General features: G+C 37.7%; 1 protein-coding gene across 2 annotated transcripts; it reads left to right on the forward strand.

Moving 5' to 3' along the window:
* Positions 1-1,735: 1,735 nt before the first annotated feature.
* On the forward strand, positions 1,736-25,449 carry lsr (lipolysis stimulated lipoprotein receptor). Of its 2 annotated transcripts, XM_084726995.1 has the most exons (11): positions 1,736-1,942; positions 4,192-4,521; positions 8,404-8,523; positions 8,860-8,916; positions 11,824-11,970; positions 12,755-12,958; positions 13,165-13,221; positions 15,478-15,594; positions 15,933-16,230; positions 20,076-20,544; positions 23,964-25,449. In XM_084726995.1, the coding sequence occupies exons 1-11, from the start codon at positions 1,903-1,905 to the stop codon at positions 23,997-23,999; spliced, it is 1,875 nt and encodes a 624-aa protein (XP_084583121.1). In that variant the 5' UTR covers positions 1,736-1,902; the 3' UTR covers positions 24,000-25,449. The 2 variants fall into 2 exon arrangements, with proteins under 2 accessions (XP_084583121.1, XP_084583122.1); XM_084726996.1 differs by lacking the exon at positions 8,860-8,916 and having other exon boundaries at positions 1,737-1,942.
* The last annotated feature ends 131 nt before the right edge of the window (positions 25,450-25,580 follow it).

The following is a 25,580-nucleotide window of genomic DNA, read 5'->3' on the forward strand; positions in this document are numbered from 1 at the left end:
TGTACGGTATCTTTCTTCTGCTGTAAAAAGTTTTGATGATAGCAAACTTAAACATCAGTTTTATCTTAAGGCTATTGGTTAAAAATGAACATGAACAAATTGTGTTAATATAGGTGTTGCTAGCTAGCATATGAGATTTTTATCATGGGTGGAAGATCAGGTGCAGTTGCATCAGTGTTACAGTCACCCACAAGCAACACGGCCCAATGTCAGCACTTCGTTCGTCTATTAGACACTAAACTTACTGTATAAAATTTAAATGGACTTACTTTTAACTCAATGCAAATAATTAAAATCTACTTACCAGTAGAATAGTTGCTTTTTCCTCTGCAAAAATAGAAACAGGCTTTTGCTTTGAATGCATACAATGCCTGACAATTAAAAGAATCTGAACCATATACAAGTATCTTAAAGGATGAGTATTTAGCAGTTGGTCATCCAGAAATGAGTACTGCAGTCCAAATAGTGAGTTGGAGCCGCAGAGGGTATATTAGTTTGAAATCTTATTTTGTGTACAATATGTGATTGAAGTAAGTTGTTTCCCCTTGCCCCCTCCTCTTCAGACTTGAGGAAGCTCAGGCAGGCTGCAGGAGCACTGCAGGAGTGCAAGACAAGTGCAACATTACAATGTGACAAAAACAAGCAAAGATGAGCACTACACTATAAGTTGATCACCTGTTATAGCTGTCATCTATCTGTCAATGTAAAACTAAGACCGTTATCCTGAAAACAAAAGCCCACTGCTCTGAAAATACACACTCTGGATTTTGAGTTCACTGACTGCCTGCCAGACTCCATATTGCTCAATTTAACCATTTCAAATAGCAACTCCTCCTAAAAGATTATTAGTAATTTCTTCTGACTCACAGACACTTACTCATTGTGTGAACATTCAGCATTAATTTCAACTCTAACCTAAACTAAAACTAAAACAGTTATTCCACCGCGGCATTAGTCTTGTTGTCAGATTAGCAATTATTTCAATTTACAACATTTCCATAATTTCTGATGACATATGTTGGTCATTTTATAATCTATTACAATAAGTATATTATCCTCTAACTAACAATATTTGATACTGTAGCAGAAATTACTTTGAGGTGTGCTTTTATTTTATATACAGTGGGTTAATGACTTATTTTTTCAGTGTTACACTTCTGTAACACTGTGATGTCTCTCATTAAATTCAGCATTATAGTCTTGATGTGTTTTTATATCAAAAGATGACTGACAAGTAATTGTGCGTTAGGAATGAAAATGCTAAAAATGTCACAATTGCCTCAACCTCTTTGAATAGCTTACAATAATACCGTGATAATACAGAGCGATACTGGCCTACTGGGCAATATAATAGCCGTAAAATTGCAAAATGTCTCACCTTCAGGAACTAGGCCTACTTAGCTACTTGGTTTCACACACACACAAACACATCTTTGTGCTCTCACAAACAGGTTGAACTTTAACAAGTGCTTTGATAACGTTATCACTGGAGCGTACCAACTACCGGGTAGGGGAAACTTGACTTCTCGGTCTTATTTCTATCTTAGCGAACAAATTCAGTGACAGAGAAACGGGTTTGTACTTTATAACATTGTTCTGCTCTCCTCGTCAGATTCTTGTCGTTAAATAAGTCCAACACCGAGCGAAAAAACACGAAACAACACACACACACCCCTGTGTTTCGCAACCCGTCCAAGCTCACCTGTTGGCTTGCGCGGCTGACGTGGGGCGTTCAGGTACTCCCCTCGTCTGTAACACACGAAGGAACAAAATGGAGCTGACGCTACCTGGCTGAGGGAAAGTACAGTTGCGTTCATTATTATGCATAACCTGATTTTTTGTGTATTTCTTAAACTACTAGTAAGCAAAGTCGACTGAGAGCCCGAAGAAAGAGGAGTAAAAATGTTCTGGACGTTAATCATCGCCGCTTTGATGGCGACAGGTAAGTTAGCATGTTTTTTTCCCCCATTTCTGTTTTGTACCAAACAGGGTGGGGGCCCTCTTCCGTGAAAGGTCCGTGGATAAATACTGCTTCATGGCTGCTCGAGTCTTTCTCAAATTTGACACATTTTGGGGATATTTTATCGTGTAGATTTAGTGTTATTGTGCTATTAATGTTCATGTGAGGGATTATTTAGTGCTAGTGGTGTATTAAATTCTGAACATTGAGCACTGAACCATAAAACTACCTGTTCTGACACAAATGAGTTTGTTCTTGTCGAAGGCTGCTTTCTTTTAACTACTTGCAATGTGTTTTGATAACCATTTTGATAATGATTAATCAATTTGAGTAAAGTTTTAAGACAAAAGTCAACAACTTCTTAAGTGTTTTGGTTTCCTTACTCCTTTATGACAGTAAACAGTATCTTTGGGTTGTGGGCAAACTAAGACATTTGAGGATGTCATCTTGGGTTTTGGAAACCACTGAGCAACATTATTCTCATCATTCTTATACGTTATTTTCTTTTAAGGCTTTATCGACCAAACCACTGATGGATTCATCGTGAAAATAATCGATAGATTATTCAACAATGAAAATAACGTTAGTTGCATTCTTATGTTATGTTATGTTATATAGAAATAATGCACAGGCTATAAAACATACAGATAAACATGACAGGCAACATAGATATATTATTTAATATTTTATATTATGATTATTTTATTTGAATGAAGTGACATGTTTCCTTTATGTGGAAAATGGAAGAAAAATTATGGTAGCAGAAATCTTGCCAGGGAATATTTAAATGCAGATTGTGCCATCTCTAAACCGCACAGTTTCTGATGCTGTTAGTGTTGTTCCTGTAGAGAATTTTACATTTAAAATGAGAGCGAGTTTTGAGTCAGAGCAACATAGAAAAGGTCACTTCAGCAGCACCACAAACCAATTCCAAAATTTGGAAACTTCAAGGCCTCAGAAAACTTGCATAGCTATCATAATTTAGTGAATTACAGCTGCAGAGGATTCAAACAAGTCATCTGAAGCATGTTACAGCTTATTTTAACAAAAATAATGAGTTGTTTCTTTTGCTTGGTGTCCTCTTTGATTTATGTCTTTTGATACAGTTGCATTCTGCAAACAAAACCTGTTCTCAAAATATGCAGTGTGATCAACAAATATGATGTGTGTTTTCAAAATGACATTTCCAGTGATATGGCACCTTACTTACGTGTTTTATTGTTTGTTGTATGGTTTCTTTCAGCCTTTTACATTTTACTTAAGCAATATGGGAAAACATGCTGGTTGATAAGGCTGTCAAATACATTGATAGTGAAATACTTTTTCAATACCACATGTTTAAAATGATACAATATCCATTAACTATAGTATAAAATGTAACGAAAATGAAATGCCTAAATGCTCATTCAAAACTGTCAATCTTTATTGTGCTGCCTGAAATTTGCTTGCAGCGAAACCAGACCAGCACTGCACTGTACTGTACTGTGTGCAGGTTGTTAATGTCTTCAACCTTTATTTATCAGGAGTAAAATAAATCGTTTTCATGACTGACCTGGCCAAAACAAGTAGCAGCAAAGATAACAAACATAAGACAAACAATTAACAAAATAAAATGAGAAACAAAGAACAAATTACAGAATGATAAGATGTCAAAGGATTCTTCAGCATTCAAAACATCTACAGCCAGATGTACCTTTTTTCAGGTCTTTCAGAAACATTTTAAAAGTCTCCAATGAGGCCTGTTCCCGAAGTTTTAGGTGAATACGCAACTGATTCCATGTTGAGGGAGCTTTAAATGCCCTTTTTCCCAGTTCAGTATCGACTGTGGGGACAGCTAGCAGAAAAAAAAAAACTATTGGGAACAAAGTCAATAACTTCCTATACCCTTTTTTTGTTTTGAAAAAGAAAAAGAAAATCCTAATCCTATTTTGGGTTGCCTAGGACTTTTTTCTTTTTGCTATGGTATCTGAAGAGCTATTGTTTTTCCAAAGTCTGGTATCGACTGTTCCTCTATCCTCTGAGCATGCAAAGTATGCAACATGTTGTCATAGTGTACTCAGCTGTAATGGTCAGGCTGAGAACCTGCCTGAGGTGACTCATCACACCCACCCAGTGATACTACTGAAGCAGTTACGAAATACAGTTTGTCATATACTACGCCCTGGGGCTATTGCAGACTGATTCAAAACCTTACTCAATATTACAAATTGTGTGTTAACTATATTTTTTAGAGTCCACCATGGCCATCTCGGTCCAGTGTCCCACAAAGAGGTACATAGTCATCCTCTTCCAGCCAGTCACCCTCACCTGTAACTACCAGACGACAGCCACTCAGCCTCCTGTCATCACGTGGAGGTTTAAATCATATTGCCGGGACCCCATCCAGGCTGCACTTAATCCCAGCAGCGCAGAGAACATCTTGTCTCAGAACAACCCAAACTACGACGCCAACATAGAGTGCGCAGACAGCCAGAGGACGGTGCGCATAGTGGCCTCCAAGCAGGGCAATGCTGTGACCCTCGGCACGGACTACCAGGGCCGCAAGATCAGCATCATAAACAGTAAGTTGATCAAAAAGTTCACTTTACTACACATCTGAACGAGAGGTCAAGGACTGGGTATGATCTTTTGCTAAATATTCAAAATATGCTGTAATCCCGTGTCGCTGTTTATTTACACAAGTAGAAAGTTAAACGACATGTCGTAATTACACAGGAATTTGAAGGAGAATTGCCCATAAAAACCCTCCAGGGGCTTTCAAAGTGCCCTTCTGCAGACAACATAATACAAGTAATAATTAGTGTTGAACTGTGCACAGTTTCTGTCATTAAAATTAAACATTAAAAACAGACATAGAGAAATAGTTTAGCATGGGACCTAAAAATGCAGTGATTCAGTCGTAGCCATTAGACACACATTATCGGGAAGACTTAGTCATAATACATGCAAGCATCCGCTAACCCTACAATTAACAAACAAAGAGTGTACACTCATGTGACATGACTTTAAGTTATTATCAGACAAGTATGTGAGAAATGACACAAGCACTGTACTTGTTATTTTGTCTACTACTATTATTTTGTTATCTTTATTGTTTAATAATCACCAAAATGCAAAGCTGGTTTCGAAAACCACCCTGTTTTTTAGGTCTCAAGGTTGGCACATATGAGGACACTGAAATAGAGGCTGAGAGGAGTGTCTTCACTGTACACAACTTAAAGGCGATAAATGGGCACAAGTTTTCTGATGAATAGTAGCCCAGCAAATTACACTTTGAAATCAACAAAATTAATTACCAATTAGAATTATACAGAGAATATGTTTATTAGGGCTGCAGCTATCGAATATTTTAGTAATCGAGTATTCTACTGAAAATTACATCGATTAATCGAGTAATCGGATAAAACATATTTTTGTTTAGTTAAAGAGCAATTATAAATATACATGAGAAAATAAGACATTTCACCTAATAATGAACCATTGGTTTCCTTTTTTAGACAATCAATGTCTTTATTTTTAGATGCACATTGTTTAAAAACCCTGAACTTACACCAGCTGACCAAATTCACTGCCTTCACTCAAAAAACTAAGGATCTTACCAAGAAATTTTCTTATTTCTGACCTAAAAATGTCATTACACCTGATAACACACATCACTTAAAAGGTTAGGTGTTTTTCCCACGTGTTTCAATTGAACTTTCATTTGTGTCAAGCACATTTTAAGTTCTAGTTAAGTTTTAAGTTAAAGTCTTGATAAGATTTTGAGTTTTTGCAGTGCTCAAAATAAAATTATGATACCTGCTGTACTGGAGCACATTAGGCACCAGTGCTACTTGATGTTTTATCCATCAATGACTACTGAGCTAAAATTGAGAACTACCCAGTTAGCTTTATAATGTTTTTATTTTTCACCCTCATCACTCTACAGCGCTGTGTTTTTACAGATTAAATAAAGCCTGTATGAAAGGCATGTTAGCCACGCATCGACAGTAGTCATAATTAATAGAAACCTAGTCCTCCGCAGGGCTAACGTTATGTTAGCAAGGTACAGTAACGTTAATCTCATTAATTAACGCAACGTGTCCAGCTTGAAATGCTCCCACACTTTTGACATTTTCTGCCTTTTCTTTGTGCCTTTCTCTTCGCTTTCGTCGCCTTCTTCGTCGTTACCTCTACATCCATGGTTAAAACCGAACATATCCGCCGCCTCTTTCTTCTTCTTTTACGTGCGTGACGTCAGCGCGTTGTGCCGCATTAAAAGTAGTCCGGGCGAAATACCATGCTTTGAGCTGGCAAAATTAAACGATTCCTCGAGGCAGAGAAAATTCCTTGATCATTTTTTGTAATCGAGTTACTCGAATTATTCGAGGAATCGTTTCAGCCCTAATGTTTATGTCTGTAAGACCTGTAATATTATTTAAAAAAAATGGAGTGGGGAATGGCTGAAGGATTAAAAAGCTCTGCTCTTAAGCTAATTATTCTCCTAGCAAGGTTGTTTATGAGTGATATAGCTTATAAACTGAGGGAAGACGCTAAAAATGAAAAGTAACCGAGCTGTATGTTCATAAAATCACAGGACGAATCTGTATAATGCATAAATCTAACATAGTGTCACAGCAGCACAAACTGTGTGCGTCACACTGTCATGTTAACCGCCGTTTGGGGAAGCAGAGGCATTTTTCCTTTTTGCTCCAGGTCCACTTTAAATTCACATGGTGTATGATCGACACGCTAAAATAATGATGAAGCAACTACGGACACTTTGAACACTTTTTAGCAGTGTCCGGTTTGCCTTGGTGATATTGTAGCTCAGAACACTGATTAGAAAATTCATCAGCGTCATGTTTGATTCTGCTGTATGAAGTTGTATTTGTTAACCTGCGGTTTTCATATTAGAGACAGATGGCGGGGGGGGGGTCATTTTATGCCTTTAATGACACGACAGCTGAAGATGTGACAGGAAATGGGGAGAGAGAGTGGGGGAATGACACGCAGCAAAGGGCCATGGGCGGGAGTCGAGCCCATGGCCGCTGCAGAGGACTCACAGTCTTCATACATGGGGGGGGGCACTCTACCAACTAAGCTATCCAGGTGCTCCTTAATATTCCTGTTTGATATAAATTCAGACTACAACAAATACAAATTAAATTCTATCCAAAAGCATTAATTAGTTTTTGGGATTAAAGTGAAAACCCATGAAAATTCCTGTTACCTTGTTTTAAAATCATTCGTATCTTTGAGTTTTAACTGTTGGTCTGACACAGCAAGACATTTGAGATCACCTCAGGCTCTTGGTGATGTCAGTCATGAGCATTTTTCACTTTTTTAATAAACAAAAAAATGTTAAATTTCCAGTTTTATTGCTTCATGCAAATAAGAGTAGAAATATCTTAAAGTCTGTCCAATTGACATTTTTATATTTATTCCATTAATATGAAGTAACGAAACACAGTACAGCTGTTTCTAACGCTGTTCATGTTACTATACAGTGTATATGTCAAATGCACCTCTGTATGATGCAATACATCACTGTATATAAAACATAGCTTGCTGTTTCTCTGCTGCATCTAATTGGCTCGTTTAAGTTTCATTCGAAAATCACTTTTTTTTTTTCGTTATGATTGCAGCTGGAAACATTGGTTTCCACTGTATTTGAATTTCAATTTGAATTTGACTGTGCGTGTGTTTGTGTTTGGGGGGGTTAACACTTAAACCCTCAACTTATGTTATTAATTTTACAGCAACATCTGACCAGAAATCCAAATTGAATGTATTTTAATGTGAATTTTTTGTACTAAATAAGTCAAGAGTGGTGAATGATTTTATATCGTCATTGTCAGTAATGTCATACGTCTTGTTTTTACTTTCATTTCTGAGAAGATCTGCTGTTCAAAACTGGACTAGAATGAATAAGTCCAGGTGGCACTGTAATGATTGATGCTGATAGACACAATGAGTCATATTTGAATTTGACTATGCCAGAAACTAAGGTTCAAAAAGTTACAGGCTATGTCACATCCTCTTGTCTTCAGTGTGTGCAGTTCATCATAAAAAATAGATCTGTTTATCTGGGTCATGTAGCTACATTAATATTCAATTGAAACTGTTTCAAAATTTGTTAAAAAGTCCTTATTGTAGCTTTAAAAACCTTTTGCTAAAACAAATAATGTGATAAATGGATTCGGTTACTGAATACATCTTTTAAAAGGTAATTAGTAACTCCAAAAGTGTCCATGTATTTGGACACTACATATTTTGCACTAGAGGATTTACTCTTTGTTTGGTCACTTGGCATTATTAAATAAAGGAATGTTTACAGAGTGATAAGAGTGATAACACATGATATAGAGGCTATTTCGCACAGATATGATTGCAGGTGTGCCTTAAGATTTTCTGTCTTGCCCCTTGGTGATTGAAAACCACTGACCTATTGTTTCTCACAGATGCCGACCTGAATATCGCGCAGACGGCATGGGGCGACAGCGGCGTCTACGTCTGTTCTGTTGTCTCCTCCCAGGACCTTTCAGGAAATGGTGAAGACTACACGGAGCTAATTGTCCTGGGTGAGTTACTTTAGTAGGCGTATGTGGTCACAGTTAACTTCTTCTTTTCCACTCTCTTTGCTTCCGTTTCCTTCCCCCATGCATGCACGCATGCACGCACACACACTTAGACATAAGTTTTTCAAATAATTAAGAGGAAATGTTCCAGATAAACTTGGCCTGACAGATTTGGCGTGTGGCTGATGATGAGCTAGTGTGTGGGCGGATGTACAGTCAGCAGAGAGGATAATTGCCACCAGCCTGGTTCTGAATAAGTCTGTAGAGTCGTTGGATTTTGGCAGTAACATTAGACCGATACCACTTAAAAGTAATTGTGGCTTTATCTTTCTTTCACAGAGAGAAAGTCAAATACTACTGACCTCCTGCCTGGCATTGACTTACTGGTTATGGAAGGTAGTACAAGCCTCTTGATATAGTTCAGTCTTGTTTTAGTCCCACAGTAGAGAAGTATTTGAGGTAGGAGGAGTTTTAGTTGCAAAGGCAAAGTTGTTATTTCTGACACAACACCCTGGCTGTATTGCTTGAGGTCACCCAGGTTGTGTGTTTTAAAAGATATAGAAATCTTACACTCAACAATCTTATTTCTGCTCCCATTTTTGTATAAGTTGAGTTTTATAAGACCTGTTCTGTGCACACAAAAAGTTTTCTTTTCCTTGTCACAGAATTGTTCTGTGTTAGTGAGCTTTTGGACACAATGGACTCATCACAATAAAAGGCTGCTCTGAAATGTGCAGTTTAATCTTCAAAAAAGACATTTATTAGATACTGGACTATGGCTGTTTCACATTTGGTGGCAGGGTAAAGTCATGACCCTCCCTCTGTTTGGCTTGCCCTGATATTCTTACCCTAAATAGAACTGCAATTATTACACGACTATTAAATTGATGGCCAATTCATTTACCTTACTTTTCACTGTCAGGTCATGCATTCATTAACCTTAACAGTTTGTTGTTCAAATACAACAATGTGCCAAATATTGCTTTCATGAAGATGTCATAACTATACATTGATTTTAAGACTAAAGCTCCTTTTACAAAACACTAAGCCCTGCTAACACCTGGAATTTGTCCTACATGGGAACGTGTACGATCGGCATTCACTCCCGGGTCAAATGACTCTGCAGTAGACACGGATATTTATCGCTTTTACCTCCAATCAGCATGAAGTGCTCATATTTAATCAAGCTGCTGAATGATGTCTTAACATTGTACTCCCTATAAATTCTTTGCAATATTATATACATGTATGTATATATATGTATGTATGTATGTATATATAGTTATTTGTTATCTGCAAGCAGCAATGTCAGGAAATATTGCACTTTCATCAGTAGTAACTTAACACGTTTCCTCTGCAGCTGAAAAGCAAACATGGGGCAGTTAAGGCAAACATCTGAAAGTACAAACGGTGACACAGAAGAGAACCTAAACTTTAAACCACAGAAATTTGTTTCATTCTCGTCTCTGCTGTTGTGCACAGACAAGCTGAGTCTCGGCACACATCAGGGAAAAAAAAAAAAAAACGGGTCTGCTGGGAATGGGAAATGGGTCAATTGCCTATTTTTACTGTTGGTGTGTAAAAAAAAAAAAAACTGCATATACATGCTATTTTGAGTGTAAAAACGGTATAAGAATGATTATGCATCTGTGATAACAGTACTGATTAAATTTATATAGTGGTCTAAAACAGTTTCTAATTATCCCAGACATACTGTAAAATGCCAAAAACAGTAAGGAGAACAAACTATGAGGCAAAAAAGCAAATGGCTACTCCTCTGATGGCGGTTGCTAATGCCCTGTAGAACTGTTGAAAAGGCTTGGCTTCCAATTGTGAAAAGTTGCCAATTATTTTGATTTCATTGTTAAGGGTCATTTTTTTAAAAGAAGAAATGTCCAAATTCTCTGATTTCTGGGTCTCAAATGTGAACATTTTGTGTTTTCTTTACTTCACTATAACAGTAAACTGAATATTTTTGGGTTATGGACAAAACAAGACATTTGAGGACATTTGGGAAACACTGGGCAAAAACAGAAGCGTTGCATTTATATTTAAAAGTGTGAACAATTTAGGTCTTTTAGACATGCAGTAGATTTTAGTGGCCAAGATCATACTTAAAGTGCACGATTCAGACAAAGTAGCAACTGACTCATCTTGAAAAGAGGCCCATGCCCACAAATATCTTGTCGTGAGTTAATAATATAATTATAGGTTTTTGAAAACCCAGCTGTTCTGCTTGTGTTATACCTCACTTACATCCTTAACTTTCTCTATCTTGCACTCTCTCCTTATCTACCTCTGTGTCTCTACTGTGGCTCAGCTCCCATGTGTGACTTTCTGTAGCTGCCTGCTTAAAAGGGCAGTCAGTCAACACACATTACCTTATCAGTGTGCACAGCCAAATTATGTTTTCACTCTGTGCTCTGCTAATCCAGAATCCATTTTAGTTGATGCTTGTGAATGAGCAGTGTCTCCCTCTCTGTTTGCTGTTTTTGTCTCTCTGCTACCTGAACTGACTTGCAGCATGAATTCATGCCGTGGGAGAAAAGGACAAACTGGCTTTACTGGTTTGGCAAAAACTTAAAAAACAAAACAAAAATACCACTGTAGCCAACATGTTTTGTTGATCTTAACACTCTAAAGCAAAAATGAAATCTGAGAGATACTCAGTGATTTTAAAAAGATTCTTTGCATTTATTTTAAAAAAAATCGTACAATATACAGTACAACCTATGACTAGAGTGTGAGTGTAGACAGACTTGGTTAAGCCACAAACTGCTGATACTGCCATACACATACACATACATCCTGTTTGACTGTTCCTCAATTATCTATTTACATATCGCACCTTAGAGATTTTCTGTTGGTAAGGAACAAAACAAAACAGAATCACTCTTGTTCTACTCCAGTTACAGAACCTGTAGATAACTTTGTAGTTCTGGAGCTGCATTCACAAAACTTTTTTCCCCCTTCAAGTTAAGAGTAGATCTTGTTTGAGATAAAAGTTATTCACAAAGCATCTTAGCCCTTAAGAGAGCTCCTCAAGTAAAAAAAACCTGTTAGGAGCAAGGAGGGGGGCTTTCGTTGGCTTAGAAATTTGTTAAAGGGACAGTTAAATCAACAATCTCATTTCCATACAGACCAAACAACAGTGGTGCGACTTAGGACAGTACAGTTACATTTCTATTCTGATTCCTTTTTCCTGTGAGGGCTGCAGCTAACGTAAGTTTAGTGTGTAAATCTCTTTATTGTATGAATATGAATGTATTAAATGTATCTAATGCACCCCCTGTTGATCCACAGACTGGCTCCTTGTTGTTTTGGTGGTCCTGGGCTTCCTGTTGCTGCTGCTCCTGATCGGGATCTGCTGGTGTCAGTGCTGTCCGCACACCTGCTGCTGCTACGTCAGCTGCCCCTGCTGCCCCGACCGCTGCTGCTGCCCGCGAGCATGTAAGTACCAAACGGATTTACCTACATTTCACTGCTTACTTTAAATATGGATTGTTCAAGCAAAAATGCCTCACAAATTGGCTTGGATGTGTTTTTAATGTAGGGTTTTTATACAGTTTCATCTGTTTAAATAGTTGGAATATTCTTTTATTCTATCAAGGATTTTTCTTCATCTTTTTCCTCTTCATGTTTCCTAAAACTACCTGGATCTCAAACTGTAACACATTCACTTTCCAAACTCAGCAGATATGTTAGAAATCTCACCCACTAGTCGGACAATATTGTGGCCATATTATTCCTTATTGTGATAAGTATAATGGTATAATGCATGAGACTACAGTACGCAGTAGAAGTGGAAATTCATTAGAACGGTCTATTCACCTCTGACAAAATATGACATTCAAAAGTTTGTGGAAACAGGAAATCATGTAGGTGATTTCACTGTACAAATACACATTCAGCAGGTGTTCACATACCATTTCTGCGGGACTCTTTCGAAGAAAAACATATTGGAAACTGAATTCCAACAAATTTGTGTGAGTCATTCTGATGGTTTGACTCTTGTCATTTGCGAGCAGTGTAGAACATTTTCAGGAAGGAGGAATCTGCTCTCTCAAATCTAGCTAATTAGCAGTTCAACCCCATTGTATCTGTCAGGATTATTCTTCTATCTAAACTATCACTAAAACTATATGGATCTCAGAAACTGTAACAGCTGCTGTTCCCAATCTTGCCCCGTGTGTTCTTTCCACTTAAACCAACTGTCTTCCTTTATTTTCCTCAGTGTACGAGGCAGGAAAAGCAGTGAAGAAAGGACTGCCCAGTAATTATGCTCCCACAGTTTATGCTCCCAGTATGTATGCTCAGCCAGCATACAGTGGCCAACTAATGAACCAGCCTGGTATACCCATGCTCCCTCTACCCAACGGAGCTGGAGCCTTACCGCCCCATAACGGTTACAGTCGAGAATATGATGGTGCCAGCTCAGGTGAGAGACACTTGTCATTGTTATTTCGGTCCTGATCTGAGTCATTTCTGAAGCACTTCTCATAATGTGTTGAACTTGTGGTTGGCCTTATCAGTAAAAGTCAGTTAACTGAAAATATGAGTTTCTTCATGACATCATAAAATCTCCTGCCTAATTTGTGTATTGCTGAACTTTGTTGTTTAAACTCGCTCTTTGTGTCTGCACAGTGGGACAGGGCTCCCAGGTGCCTCTGCTGCATGACCAAGACAGTGCAGGGGACCACAGTGAGTAAATGTAGCTTTTCCATTTACACAGCAAAACGTTCGCATTAGAGAGATTTTTATGCTTCAAATGGTGTAAAGATAACTGTACATCTTCCCAGTGCTGTTTGTCACTAATCTTGAATGAGCTGCACCCAATTGTTAGACTTCTCTGCTTTTTAAAGAAAGTTCTAACATGTGGGCCTTAGATTCAGTGACTCATTTCAACAGATATTTTTACAGAGTAATTATGTCGAAATATCATCCTTGGCTGGGCCTTTTCTGATTCATCCTTTTATCTCTATGTACAAGTAACCCCAATGTTCCCATTACAGTTTTTTCAATTGTGAACATGCACTAGTCAAAACTGAAGCCTATCCATCCATCCAATTTCTGTAACCGCCTATTCCCGAAGGGTCGCGGATTGCTGGAGCCTATCCCAGCTGACATTGGGCGGGAGGCGGGGTTCACCCTGGACAAGTCGCCAGTTCATTGCAGGGCTGACACATAGAGACAGACAACCACTCACACTCACATTCACACCTACAGGCAATTTAGAGTCACCAATTAACCCAGCATGCATGTCTTTGGACTGTGGGAGGAAGCTGGAGAACCCGGAGAGAACCCACGCAGACACGGGGAGAACATGCAAACTCTGCACAGAAAGGCCCTGCCCCTGCGGGATTTGAACTCAGGCTGTGAGGCGGCAGTGCTAACCACTGCACCGCCGTGCTGCCCCAAAACTGAAGCCACATTGTCAAAACTCTTCACACAGTCTGTAAAGCAGAAGTCTATATGGATCAAACTCTGAATTTTTTTTCATTGGTTTCACACAAAATGCACTCAGTGACCACATTTCCCAAGACGCTTGAACTCTTTTTTTCATACTTCACCATCCTCATGATGTCACTGGCCATTTTACTATGTGCACTGCATCAATTACAGGAATCATTCTCCCAGTTAAAGTTTTATTCATGTCAGTAATTTAAACTTATCAATTTATTAGTTTTAGTTAACAGAAGTATTGCATCTGACTCAAAATCAGAAACTGTATCCAGTGTTAAAGGTGGTTTGGATTTTTTGAAGCGGGGTTGTATGAGGTATTTATCCGTAGTTTGTGTATTATTTACAGTAGATGGCAGTCAGCAGACCCCCAGTTTGGAGAAGAAAGCTGAGCAATGTACTGATGTAGACGAGGTCAGCAAGAAAATGTATTTTAGCAGCTTAAAAAAATCATAATCAGGTATCCTGTCCATCGAGGCCCTTCTTAACCACCGAGAGCGCATAATCCGCGCTCCAGTGTATTAATGTAAAAAAAAAATTCATACAATTTTTTTTTTTACTTTTTAATTTTTTTTTTTGTATTTCTTTAACTTGAGCCATAAACAAAAATACCAAATACTCAATTGTCATATTTTTTTAACCCTTTAAATGCCATGTTTGTAATGTAAACAAACCACTTTTTTTAATGCAAAAAACAAAAAATGATTTTTTTCCCCCAAAATACTACATAAAAATGTGATTACTTCTTTTTGATTTTTGCAGGCCAGCATATGTCAATGATTAACAGCAACATTGGTTAATATGCATTATTATTTTTTGTACTAGGTCAAATACTCACACTTCAAAAAATGCACACCTATAAATCAAGCTATTAATTATTATATATTGATTTCTTTTTCTGCTCTAATTGAATTTTATTTTTGTAAATCAAGATCAGCCTTAATCATACATATCAAATACTCATTAATTTCACATTTTTTTAACCCTTTAAATGCTGTATTTTGATCATGATATCACTACATTTTGATGGAAAATGCACAACATTTTTTTTTTTCCCCAATATACTACATGAGATTACTTTTTTTTTTTTTTTTTGCAGGTCAGCATATGTCAGTGATGAACAGCAACATTGGTTAATATGCATTATTATTTTTTTGTACTAGGTCTAAAATACTCAAACTTATCACCCTCACCCCCATAATTTTAAAAATCATACAAAAATGAACAACTTTTGAATTCTCATCTATTACAAATTGTGAACAATAATATAACTTTCTTTAACATGAAGTGCAAAGTGTGCAGATTATGCACACCTGGATACCAGAGGGTAAACAAATATTGCTTTGATCTGGTACTCCTCTCTGTTTCTCCAGACTGCTATCTACTGTATCTATACTGACTATGGATAAATATCTCATACAACCCAACTTCAAGAAATCCGAACTATGTATTTGCATGAAGAAGCTGAAATGTGACTTCCTTCCTTCTTTTCACCAGCTCGCAGTGGGTTTCGTATCCAGGTGGACCCTGATGGGAACGCCACACGTGCTATTTACTACATGGAACAGGAGCTTTCCAAATTGGACCCGTCCAGACCTGGCAACTACAACCGCTGTGAGTGACTGATCACTTCCTCCTCCCTTTCATGCCAACTGTGCCACAGACATTTTGGAACCATTATGACAACAGAGACATGTTTTTTTTTATCGGGAGAGCAAAACCCCCTAAATGAAGTGGGCTGTTGTCGTGGCAGTCACAGTGTAGTACAGGTATTCTCTTATGACTGCCATTTATAAATGCCTACATTCATGTTCACATATTGGCAAATCAGCAGTTAATATTTCATTCCCACCTGTTCAAATGTGGCTTTAGTTTTTCTACCCTTCACAAGGCACTTTTGAACTTCCTCTCTTCTACTTATCGTCTCTTCTTCTCTGTTTGTCCTCCCTCAGTGGAAAATATGAGTGAAGTCAGTTCCTTGCATGATAGCTTGGAGCCTCGAGGTCGAGGGGGTCGTTCCCAGCCGCCACCTCTGGCCACGGTCTATGACCGGGATGAGGCCATGAGCACCATCAGCAGTGTTTCCCAGCAAGGCCGCCACCGTGATGACTACCCGCGCCGTGGTGGCGGATACATGGGGGATCGTGTGCGCGCCCGCTCCATGGACAACCTTGACGACATTGGACGGCGCTACGGCCGAGATGACTACCCACCACACCGGCGCCCAGATGAGCCCAGAGGCAGGAGAGGGTGAGTGAGAACAAGACCATCATCTGATTGGTGATGATTTACCTTGTCTTGGTATGTTAAGCTTTGATTGCTAGCAAGAAGATTGTTCATATTTATTTACTCAACAGCTGAATAAGAAAAGCAAACACACTCCATCCTACAGCTCTGCTCTTGACCTCGTTTAAAAAATGATGAAATAACCATGTCAGAGCTGTATATTGCCACATACAGTCCAGTGTTAATTTTGTCAATGAACATTTTGACTTTAGGTATTCATTGACATCCTTTCATTTCATGGCTAAATTGTGACCATGACGTAAGTGAAAAAAATTATATGAAATAATAAATAACCTACTAGAAATTGCATTCTTTAAAATATTAAATGAATCTGTTTATAGTAACATTTTTAGGTGAAATTCCTGATTTTATTTCTCCTTTGCTCCTCTGTTTGTTTGTCTGCCATAAAGTAGGTGAGCAAAAAGAAAGCCACAAACATTCTCCAGCATTTGCCACCTTCGTCTCTCTCCCTCCCTACCACACAAAGAGATTGGATCTCTTCTGAACTCGTCCCACCCTAACATTTTGGTTTTGTTTTTATTAATTGACCAAAGTGTCAATAGATAGCTTTTGTCATCATAAATAACTTTTTATTTAGTCATAGTCTCATTTTTGTTTGTGTTAAAAAAAGGCATTGATAAAAACTATGACAAAGATTATTTGTCAAAGAAATTAACAGTGGTTTGCACGAGAGGAATAAATCTTAATTTTTACTCCTCTCTACGTTGAAACTGAGAGCTGACAATCTCACAGACTTGGGTGTCCAAACCCCTTTTTGATACTTTGGGCTCTGACTGTTGTTTTGTACATCCCAGATATTTTTTTTTTTATTGTCTATGGTTCAGTCTGATTTTTTTTTTCTTTTTACTTTAATTTTCTTAGAAAGTAGAAGAAAATAGTAGTAAAGTAGTAACCTTCAGGTTTATTTGTCAGCCTCAACTACAAGATGCTTTTCCCAGTGCATAGCCTGGTCTCGCTTGGGTTAAAAAAAAAAGACTTTTTTAAACTCTCAAACTGATGTTGGTGTTAACCTCTCTTATCATAGGAATATAGCGTACAGTTAATTGAGTACATTGGAAAGTCCCTCACATTATTTACACTTTATTCTGTTTTACTGTAGTATGTATGAATGCATGCTTTATTTCACAATGTATGTACAAGAAGGTATACACAACATAATGAATAATATTTGTATGTATGCACAGAATATTTTTCCATGTGCATCTTGGTCAAAAGAATTTCATCTGTGTCTTATCTCGTCTAATCTTATTTTCCTCAAAACAGTGACGACACAGTGTCTTTCTGCTTGAGGCCGGCAACTATGGGGCTTCCCGCACACATGCCCTCGGTTTTATCACTTATTAAAATTATACAGGGAGAGCCCCTAATATAGCCACATAATAATGATACTGTGATAACCACCTGTGATTTTTCCTTTCCGTCCTGTGCAACAAGACCTCTTTGATTATCAGGTTGTTACGAAAGGTTTCACGTTAATTTTAACTAAACTTCTCTTTTTTTCCTCTTGGCTGGTTATTGTGTCCACAACAAAATCAAACAACAAGATGTTTTTTTAACACGACAATCATGGGGTCATAAGTCCTGTTTGTTCATATTACACTCTTTGACCCAGAACCATTTGCTTCTGAAGAACCCTTTTTTTAAGGAAGTGGTTTGTCCAAGTGTCCATTAGGAACTGTTTTCATCCAAAGAACCATTTTTAGAAGAAAGAGTTCTTCAAGGCTTGTAGAAATTCTTGAAGAACTCTTTCTTCAAGGTTTTGTCAATAGTTTTTTGTACCATAACATAAAAGGGTTCTCGGTAGTGAGTAGTAACCCCTTGGGTGAGTTCTACATTAAACCCTTGGAATGTAAATAGGTTCTTAATAGAACCCTTGGGTGGGTTCTTGTTGGCACTGTGAGAAGGTGGAAAGGTTCTCAGTAGAACCTCCAGAGAAGGCTTCTCTATAGAACTTTTCATGGGGGGATTCTGGGTGGAACCTAACACAGATGGTTCTGGGTATAACCATTTATGTTGGGTTCTAGGTAGAAGTCTAACAGGAACCAAAAAGGGTAGTAAGAGTGTATACAAGCAGCAGCATCTCTTATTTTACAGATTATTAAGAAAACAAATAAAAAGTTTAGTGTAAGTTGAGGGAAATAAAATGAAAATAAGAAGCACTGTTAATATATCAGGTTTGGATGAATAAAGTGATACTTTTATATTTTTATTTATTCATTTATGTATATATGTATATATATATTTTTTTTCATTTTTGAAGGGGATGCACCAGAACATTTAGAAGTGAAACCTTCACTTCAAAATATTCTGGGTGGGGACCAGAATGTGCGTGCATACTGGTAGTTTCGGTGGGTTTGGTGGTTTATCCTGCTGCCAACAAGATTGTCAAACTGAGCACATTTTCATCTGAACAGCATCTAAATTACAGTGAAACTAACCGTCCACCAAGTCTTACACTGCCGTTCGTTGGTGCTGTTTAAGTGCAGGAGAGAGAGCAGCTCCACACAGCCGTATGTGTTTCAATCAAACATTGCAAAAAAATATGGGTCTTTGTAATGCTCTATGTTAGTTTCCTCATTTTTCACAGCAAATAGGTTGTTAAATGAATTTATCTGTTTATTATTATAGTAACTGTTGAAGGAAATCTGGGACATCTGATACATTTAAGTTAAAATTTTCTGCTTTATGGCCTCTTCTAGTTTAACAAACATCTGTTTACCCTTCTTTACAATATGGAACGTAAAATTCAGTTACTTTTCTTAGTTATCCAAATGAGCCAGCAAAAAACTGCAGATTTGTTCCAACAATTTACTTGACACTTCTGCATTTATGTAATTTGGTTAGGTGTGGTTGAATAATCCTCCTGTTACACTCACCTACTTTGCTCAGTTCATCAGTTAAATCGTGATCGTTGTGAATTTCCTGTTTAGATATTCAGATAATCAAAAACCCTCTTTTCTGTACTCAGAATAAACTGAGGCAGATGTGGCATTATTTCAAAACAAGACAAAAGAGGACAGGCAACATGACTTCACAAGCCATAGATGCAGTTAATACAGATTTAGGTTGCCAAAGAGACACCGTGGCCATGCATTGATTATTCTAACTACAAGAAGCTGTATTTTCTGTTTTCTTCAGATTTGCTTAATTTCTTACATTAAAGCCTCCATTTCAACTTAACTATGTAAAACAAAGCAAAATAAAATGCTTCCCGAACACTGTCTTTCTCCATACATTAGTGATGGCTGATGGCTCTTGGCTTATTATCCACAGCATATCCATATTTTTTTAAATTCATCAATTACATGTATATACTAAATGCAAATCATTATCCCCAGAGAGTTTTCTTGTGTAATGTTTTCAAAAACAAACAAAATATTTATTTTGACCTTTAATTATATGTGGTTTTCCACACCTGGTGTGTATCATTTCCAAAATAAGTCTGCAAACTTCAAAATTATTCAACTTTGCTGTGACTTGTCAAAGTATGAACTGTGTCTGTGAAGTGAAGCTAGTCATAAATCACAGTTCTCAGATATTTGAAACTGCTAACAATGTCTGTAAAGGATTTGGTGATTATCAGAGTTTGATGCAGATTCACATCAGATGCAGTTCAGTAAGGTGACTTTTACATCACAAAATGGGTTCAAACTAAACGTAAATTATTGTTTAACCTGTAAGTGAGAACAAAGCCATGAAGTTTAGGCTTAAGTTTAAACTTGTCTTGCAGGGCAACAGCTCCAGTATATTTGCATTTCCCCTCAATTTGCTGTTTTCTGTCTCTTTAGCTCGGATGACGGGTGGAGCAGCAGTGCCCGCAGCGGCTATGACCGTGACTTGGACGAACGCAGGCGCCGTGACTACTCCCCTGACGATCGTCGGAGAGGAGACCGAGGAGGCTACGGTGGCCTCCCAGGGAGACGGAGCCGCAGCCGTGATGATCTGATGGACCTGGAGAGGGATAACCGGCGTGGCGGCGGTGCCAGGGGCGGGCGAGATGATTATGATGACAGCTTCCTGCGAGAAGCCATGGAGAGGAAGAGGATGGGTGAGCAGCAGAGGGCACGCAGCCGCGAGCGACTGGACAGCGAGAGTGACCGCTCTGATCGGGGGAGGGCACCACGTGGGCCCCCACCACTTCCTCAGAATCCACCCTCTGGACATCCTGGCCGCCGCGATGATTACCCGCCTCCTCCACCACCGCCATACAGTGAAGATGAAAGTGTGTCATCTTCAAAGAAAAGCAACCTCCGCAAAGTGAGTACCGTAACTCATACAATGCTAGAGTTTCAGAGTGATTTTTGATGTTTACTGTCATCTTCAAGAGCTTTATAAAACCACAGTTGGGTGCCAACATGTAAAATGAAACTGACTTCACTCACTTTTCTTGTAATTGTGAGTTTGAACTCTGCCTTTGTCTTACTGCCTGCTGACTGACTGCTATAAATAACTGCACTTTATAATAATCTGCGTTTGGAGGGTAACTTTAGAAATGTAGTAAACACAGAAGTAATCCAAGTTTACAGTGCTTTCCCATGATTAAGACAAGAGGGGTCAAGTAAAAGGTAAAGTAAAATTTCTGGGCTGATTCACAAATTGCAAATTTGTTTTTTTTTCCTAGTTTAAGGAACATCATCATGTCTTGTGACAGGGATGATGATGATGGGGGTCCAGGGGACTTTCAGACACATCAAATCCTCATACAAGCAACAAGAGAACTAAACAAAATAATGTAAAACCCCCTGATGTGATATTTTCAACTGAGTCAAGCACTTTAAAAACAGCTATCTCTATACCCAGCAGGATCTTCACCCCAGTGACCTCTGAAATTATTTCAAAAAATGAGAATTTTAGCAGTATAGGACATGACCAGAATATGTGTATTAGGTCTGCTGGGGATTGTCCTCAGCGGTCTTGTTTGTCATCTACTTCAGGGTAAAATTTTGCACGTTTAAATTTGGAGTGATGGACAGATCACCATCTAATTGACATTTGTATATTTAAATAGGAATACAAATGAAAAAAACACAGGTTCACTATTAATTGAATTTGAAAAACTGACAGTTTCAAAATATAGTACAGCTGTTTCAAACACCTTTGAAATTACTGCACAAATTAAAGTACTGTTCTGCATATACCTCAAATACAGTATAATAAAGTACAGCACTGTATATAAAATACAGTTTACTGTGGTTTCGCTGCTGCATCTCGTCGGCTCGTTTTTGACAGTTTGTTAGAAGCTTCAATTAACATTTTTTATGAAGAGACAATTACACTGTTTTTTTTCCCTTCTTGATTTCAATGTGCAGCAACACCGGCGTCAGCTGGAAACACAGATTACTCATTAGAGATGCACAATCTAGATTTTTTTTTTTCAGTCTGTACAATAAGTTTTATACGGTTGGTTGAGGCTGAGATGAAACGAGCAAAGATGGATGATGTAATATTCTACAGCTCTGACTGAAACAAATCTGTCATCACCAATTCAGCAAAAACAAATAACAGTTCTGACTCTTCAAATGTTCATTTATTTTTCTTGTAAAGCTTATCAGAAAACTTCACAACTATATTTTGGCTTTGATTCTATTTTAAATTAAATGCTTTGACAATCTTTTATATACCCTGATACTGATAGAGACGGATAAAGCTGGATAGGCCAATATCAGATCATTTATCTGCCGCAGTATTTACTGTGCATCCCCTAGTCGTCATGTATGAAAAGACCCACACTGTAAGATCACTACTTATATTTAAACAGCATTTGCATAAGAATGGTTCCAGTGTTTCCCCTGTCCTGGTCCTCTGGGGTCGCCACCTTGCATGTTTTAGATGTTTCCCTGCTCCAGCACACCTGATTCAGATGATCAGCTCATCATGAAGCCTCTGCCTGATAGACTGAAGTCTGATAATGAGCTGATCTAAAACATGCAGGGCAGTGAGCTCTAAGGACCAGGATAGGGGAAACACTGGGTTCTGTGCCAAGCAAGATTCATCTAAGTGATTTCCATGCTATACAATACACATAAAAAGATATTCAGTCTCCCCATACATATTTATAATACTGTCCATACTTGTACTTATACCTGCACTTTATACTTTGCTATTTACCACAGGTTTGAACTGTGTACACCTAACTGTACCTCTTACTGTTTATACTACATATTATTACTATGCATATGTATATTACTCAACAGTTTGCTGATTGTTGCACTTGTGGTTGGATGAAAAATTGCAATTCATTGTTTCAGTATTCTGTGCAGTGACAATGTAGTTTAATCTAATGTAGTTTAATTAACAGGATGAATGATTTAGAACAGAAGTTCTCATTTTTTTCCACAACCCAGGACCCCGTACAAGATAGTCATAATTTGACATCCCGTATTTGTTTACACTTCTATCTAGTTATGTGAAACAACCCAAGAGAAGTGTAGAGAGAGCCTGTTTCCACCATTAACGGGTGACGCATGCTTGACTGGTCGGGGGAATGTTTATTTATTGAGTGTTACAAATAGTTAGGTCTGTTGAATTTAACCTGTTTTAGAACCAGCAATTTGGAAAAACCAAAATCTGTTTCAGTGTTTCTGTGGGCGTCTATTGTCTGAAGACAAACCCAGGGGTTTCCCTCCTTACCAGCTCAGGGGTGGGCCGCCTTTTTGCTACCTCTGTTAAAAATTCCGACAGCAGTGTAAAAGCTTTTGTCAGCCGCTGCTTTGACTCACTCATGCCAATCATGTGCACGTTACACGGGGCACTTGAGTGCGGAGGCAACTGGGGAATGACACATTCAAAGTTCCTCAAAATCCAAATGAAGATAAGTTAGAACTTTATTAAATATAGTTTACATTTAAACTGATATTATTGCTCTTAGATGGGTCTTTTCAAGGGGCTAAAATTCCTTTTGTACTCCTCTCTTCTTCTCCAAACTGGGGTGTCGACCAGAAGCTATTGTAGCTAATACACAGACTATCAATATGTACGTCAAACAACTTCACTTCAAATAATCTGAACTATCCCTTTAACAGGGAAGCAGTCGTTGGTCTCAGGTTCTGTCCAGCTCTGGTCATGTAAAGTGAATGACAAGAAAATCCTGTAGTTAAAGCTATAATAAGTAACATTTCTGCATTTAAATGTCTAAAAACACTAAACATACGGTATGTATGTTGCCAAGTTTTGTATTTACATTATCTCAGATCTTTCCAATAATGTTCAAATGCAAAGAAATCCCTAATTTATTCAAAATAATAGTGCATTTCCTGTTAGCCCCTGCTAGCTAGTTGCTATGAGCACCGGTAAAAACAAGAAGAAAGTCAGTGATTTTGACTTAACATAATGTGAATAAAACTTGAATAACACCTCGTCCATGAACATAATTTCTGCCTGAATCAAATAGATTTTTATTGGCTATAGTCATTAAACGGTGAAGACAACAACTCCCATGATTCCACACCACTTCATGACATCATCAAAGTACGTCTTTTGTTATTGTTTTATTGTGAGAGACCCCTAGTGGTAGAACTTCCAAATGTGACATAAACCAGTACAGAAGTCAAGTCAAGTGGTAAAACGATTGAAGTGTAATATAAACAAGTTATTCATTAGTTATTTAAAATTCATAAATTAGATTTTTTTTTTTTTCGGTTCATTGTCAAGCTGACACGACTTTTCTTGTCTTACAGAATGGAGCTGTGAGTCGGGAGAGCCTGGTGGTGTGAAACCAACCGTGATGCGAGCAGCCCGTCCAGTAACGCAGCTTTGATCCATCCAAAAAATAAAAAGGACCCTTGGATTTCTAAGACTGTAAATATTACTCACACTGCTAATTTGCTGTGCTGATTTTATTTTGTATGTTGCATAATTAATGGTAAACGTTTCATGAATTGATGCTGAATGTGTATGAACACTTTTCTAACAGGGAAGAGGTGCACAGATCAAATTGTTACGTGCCTTTTCATGTGTAAAACATTGTGGCTGCCACAAGTGCCTTAGTGTGTACAGGATTTTACTTGTAGATGTGAAAGTCAAGTTGATAAACAGTTCTCCGTAATGATGTTTACATCTTGACGAGTAAACATGTTCTGATTGGTTTCAACTTTCTTTTTAACTTTTATGTAGTTTCCCTCAACTGAAAAAGGTACTGTTGTAAATCTGTAGGGGTCTAAAGATTTTTTCTGGCTTTTTACTCGTGAAAATGTTTTTGTAAGAAAAACTATGAACATGTAAAGGAATTGATTTTTTTATCTTTGCTTTTAGTTGTGTTAGTGTGCTCAGTGTTTAGAAACACCACTTTGCAAAAAGATCACCCTTATAAATGGTTTATAATTAGGTTGTTAAGACGTAAACACTTTATAAATCATTAATAAACTATTAAAACACATTAGCTGTGAAGGGTAATAGTGGCCTGTTGCTTGCCAAATAGTGAGCCCTCATTTGTCTGTAGTGTTAAACCCCAGATTTTATTGCTCACTTTGTCGTCTCCATCAGCAACATTTATATATTTATGTATTTGTTAATAAGTAACTAACATTTAACTACCCCCCAGGGTGATGCAGGAGGGGACTTGAATCATCCTGAATGCATAAAAATATTTAGATATTTTTTTAAAATTATTTTAACAAATTGTATTCTTCCTTCAGAGTCTATAATCAGAACTGTGTTCATAACAATGGTCTGTTCTTCATAGTAACAGTCTACCATACATGCTCTTATTGACCAATCAGAATCGGGTATTTAACAAAGCCATGCAATAATTTATAATAAACCTCCCATTTGCTGGTTATAAATGTTAGTAACCCATTAGTAAGATTATTTGGTAGAAAGCGACAGTAACTACATCTTGGTAAATAGTGAGCCTACAACGATGCATGAAAACTTTTAGAACTTGTTTATATTTGTTTATTAATGATCTATGAAGTGTTTACAACCTAATTAATAACCCAATTAGACTTTTTATAAATAAGTTATTATAAAGTGGTATTAAGTAGTCTTAGATAGAGTTTGTGTTTGAGTGCTTACTTTTTATTGTTTGTTTTCTTTGTTTTTTTACACAAAATTTCAGTTTTAACCTGCAGTATATTGTACAGCTGACCAGTAATACAATCTGAAAATGTTTATTGTGACATAATGAATCCTAATTTTACAATAAAGGTGTCTATTGTCAGGCCATCTGTTCGACATGCAGAGTTTTACCACTAGATGACAGCATCACGTTAGAGTGTAATTTAACGGGTACAGTCGACTGAAGCAGTGGAGTTGTTGTGGACTGCAGTCTCTTAAGTTCAAGTGTTGCTCTTGAA

Source organism: Lutjanus erythropterus, chromosome 9, assembly GCF_056507025.1.
Source record: "Lutjanus erythropterus isolate fLutEry1 chromosome 9, fLutEry1.hap2, whole genome shotgun sequence".
NCBI classification, from domain to species: Eukaryota; Metazoa; Chordata; class Actinopteri; order Lutjaniformes; family Lutjanidae; genus Lutjanus; species Lutjanus erythropterus.

Coding starts and splice junctions, on each gene's coding strand:
- lsr (XM_084726995.1), top strand. CDS start 1,903: ATGTTCTGGACGTTAATCATCGCCGCTTTGATGGCGACAG. Junction 11,971..12,754: donor CTGCTGCTGCCCGCGAGCAT/GTAAGTACCAAA, acceptor TATTTTCCTCAG/TGTACGAGGCAGGAAAAGCA. Junction 12,959..13,164: donor ATATGATGGTGCCAGCTCAG/GTGAGAGACACT, acceptor GTGTCTGCACAG/TGGGACAGGGCTCCCAGGTG.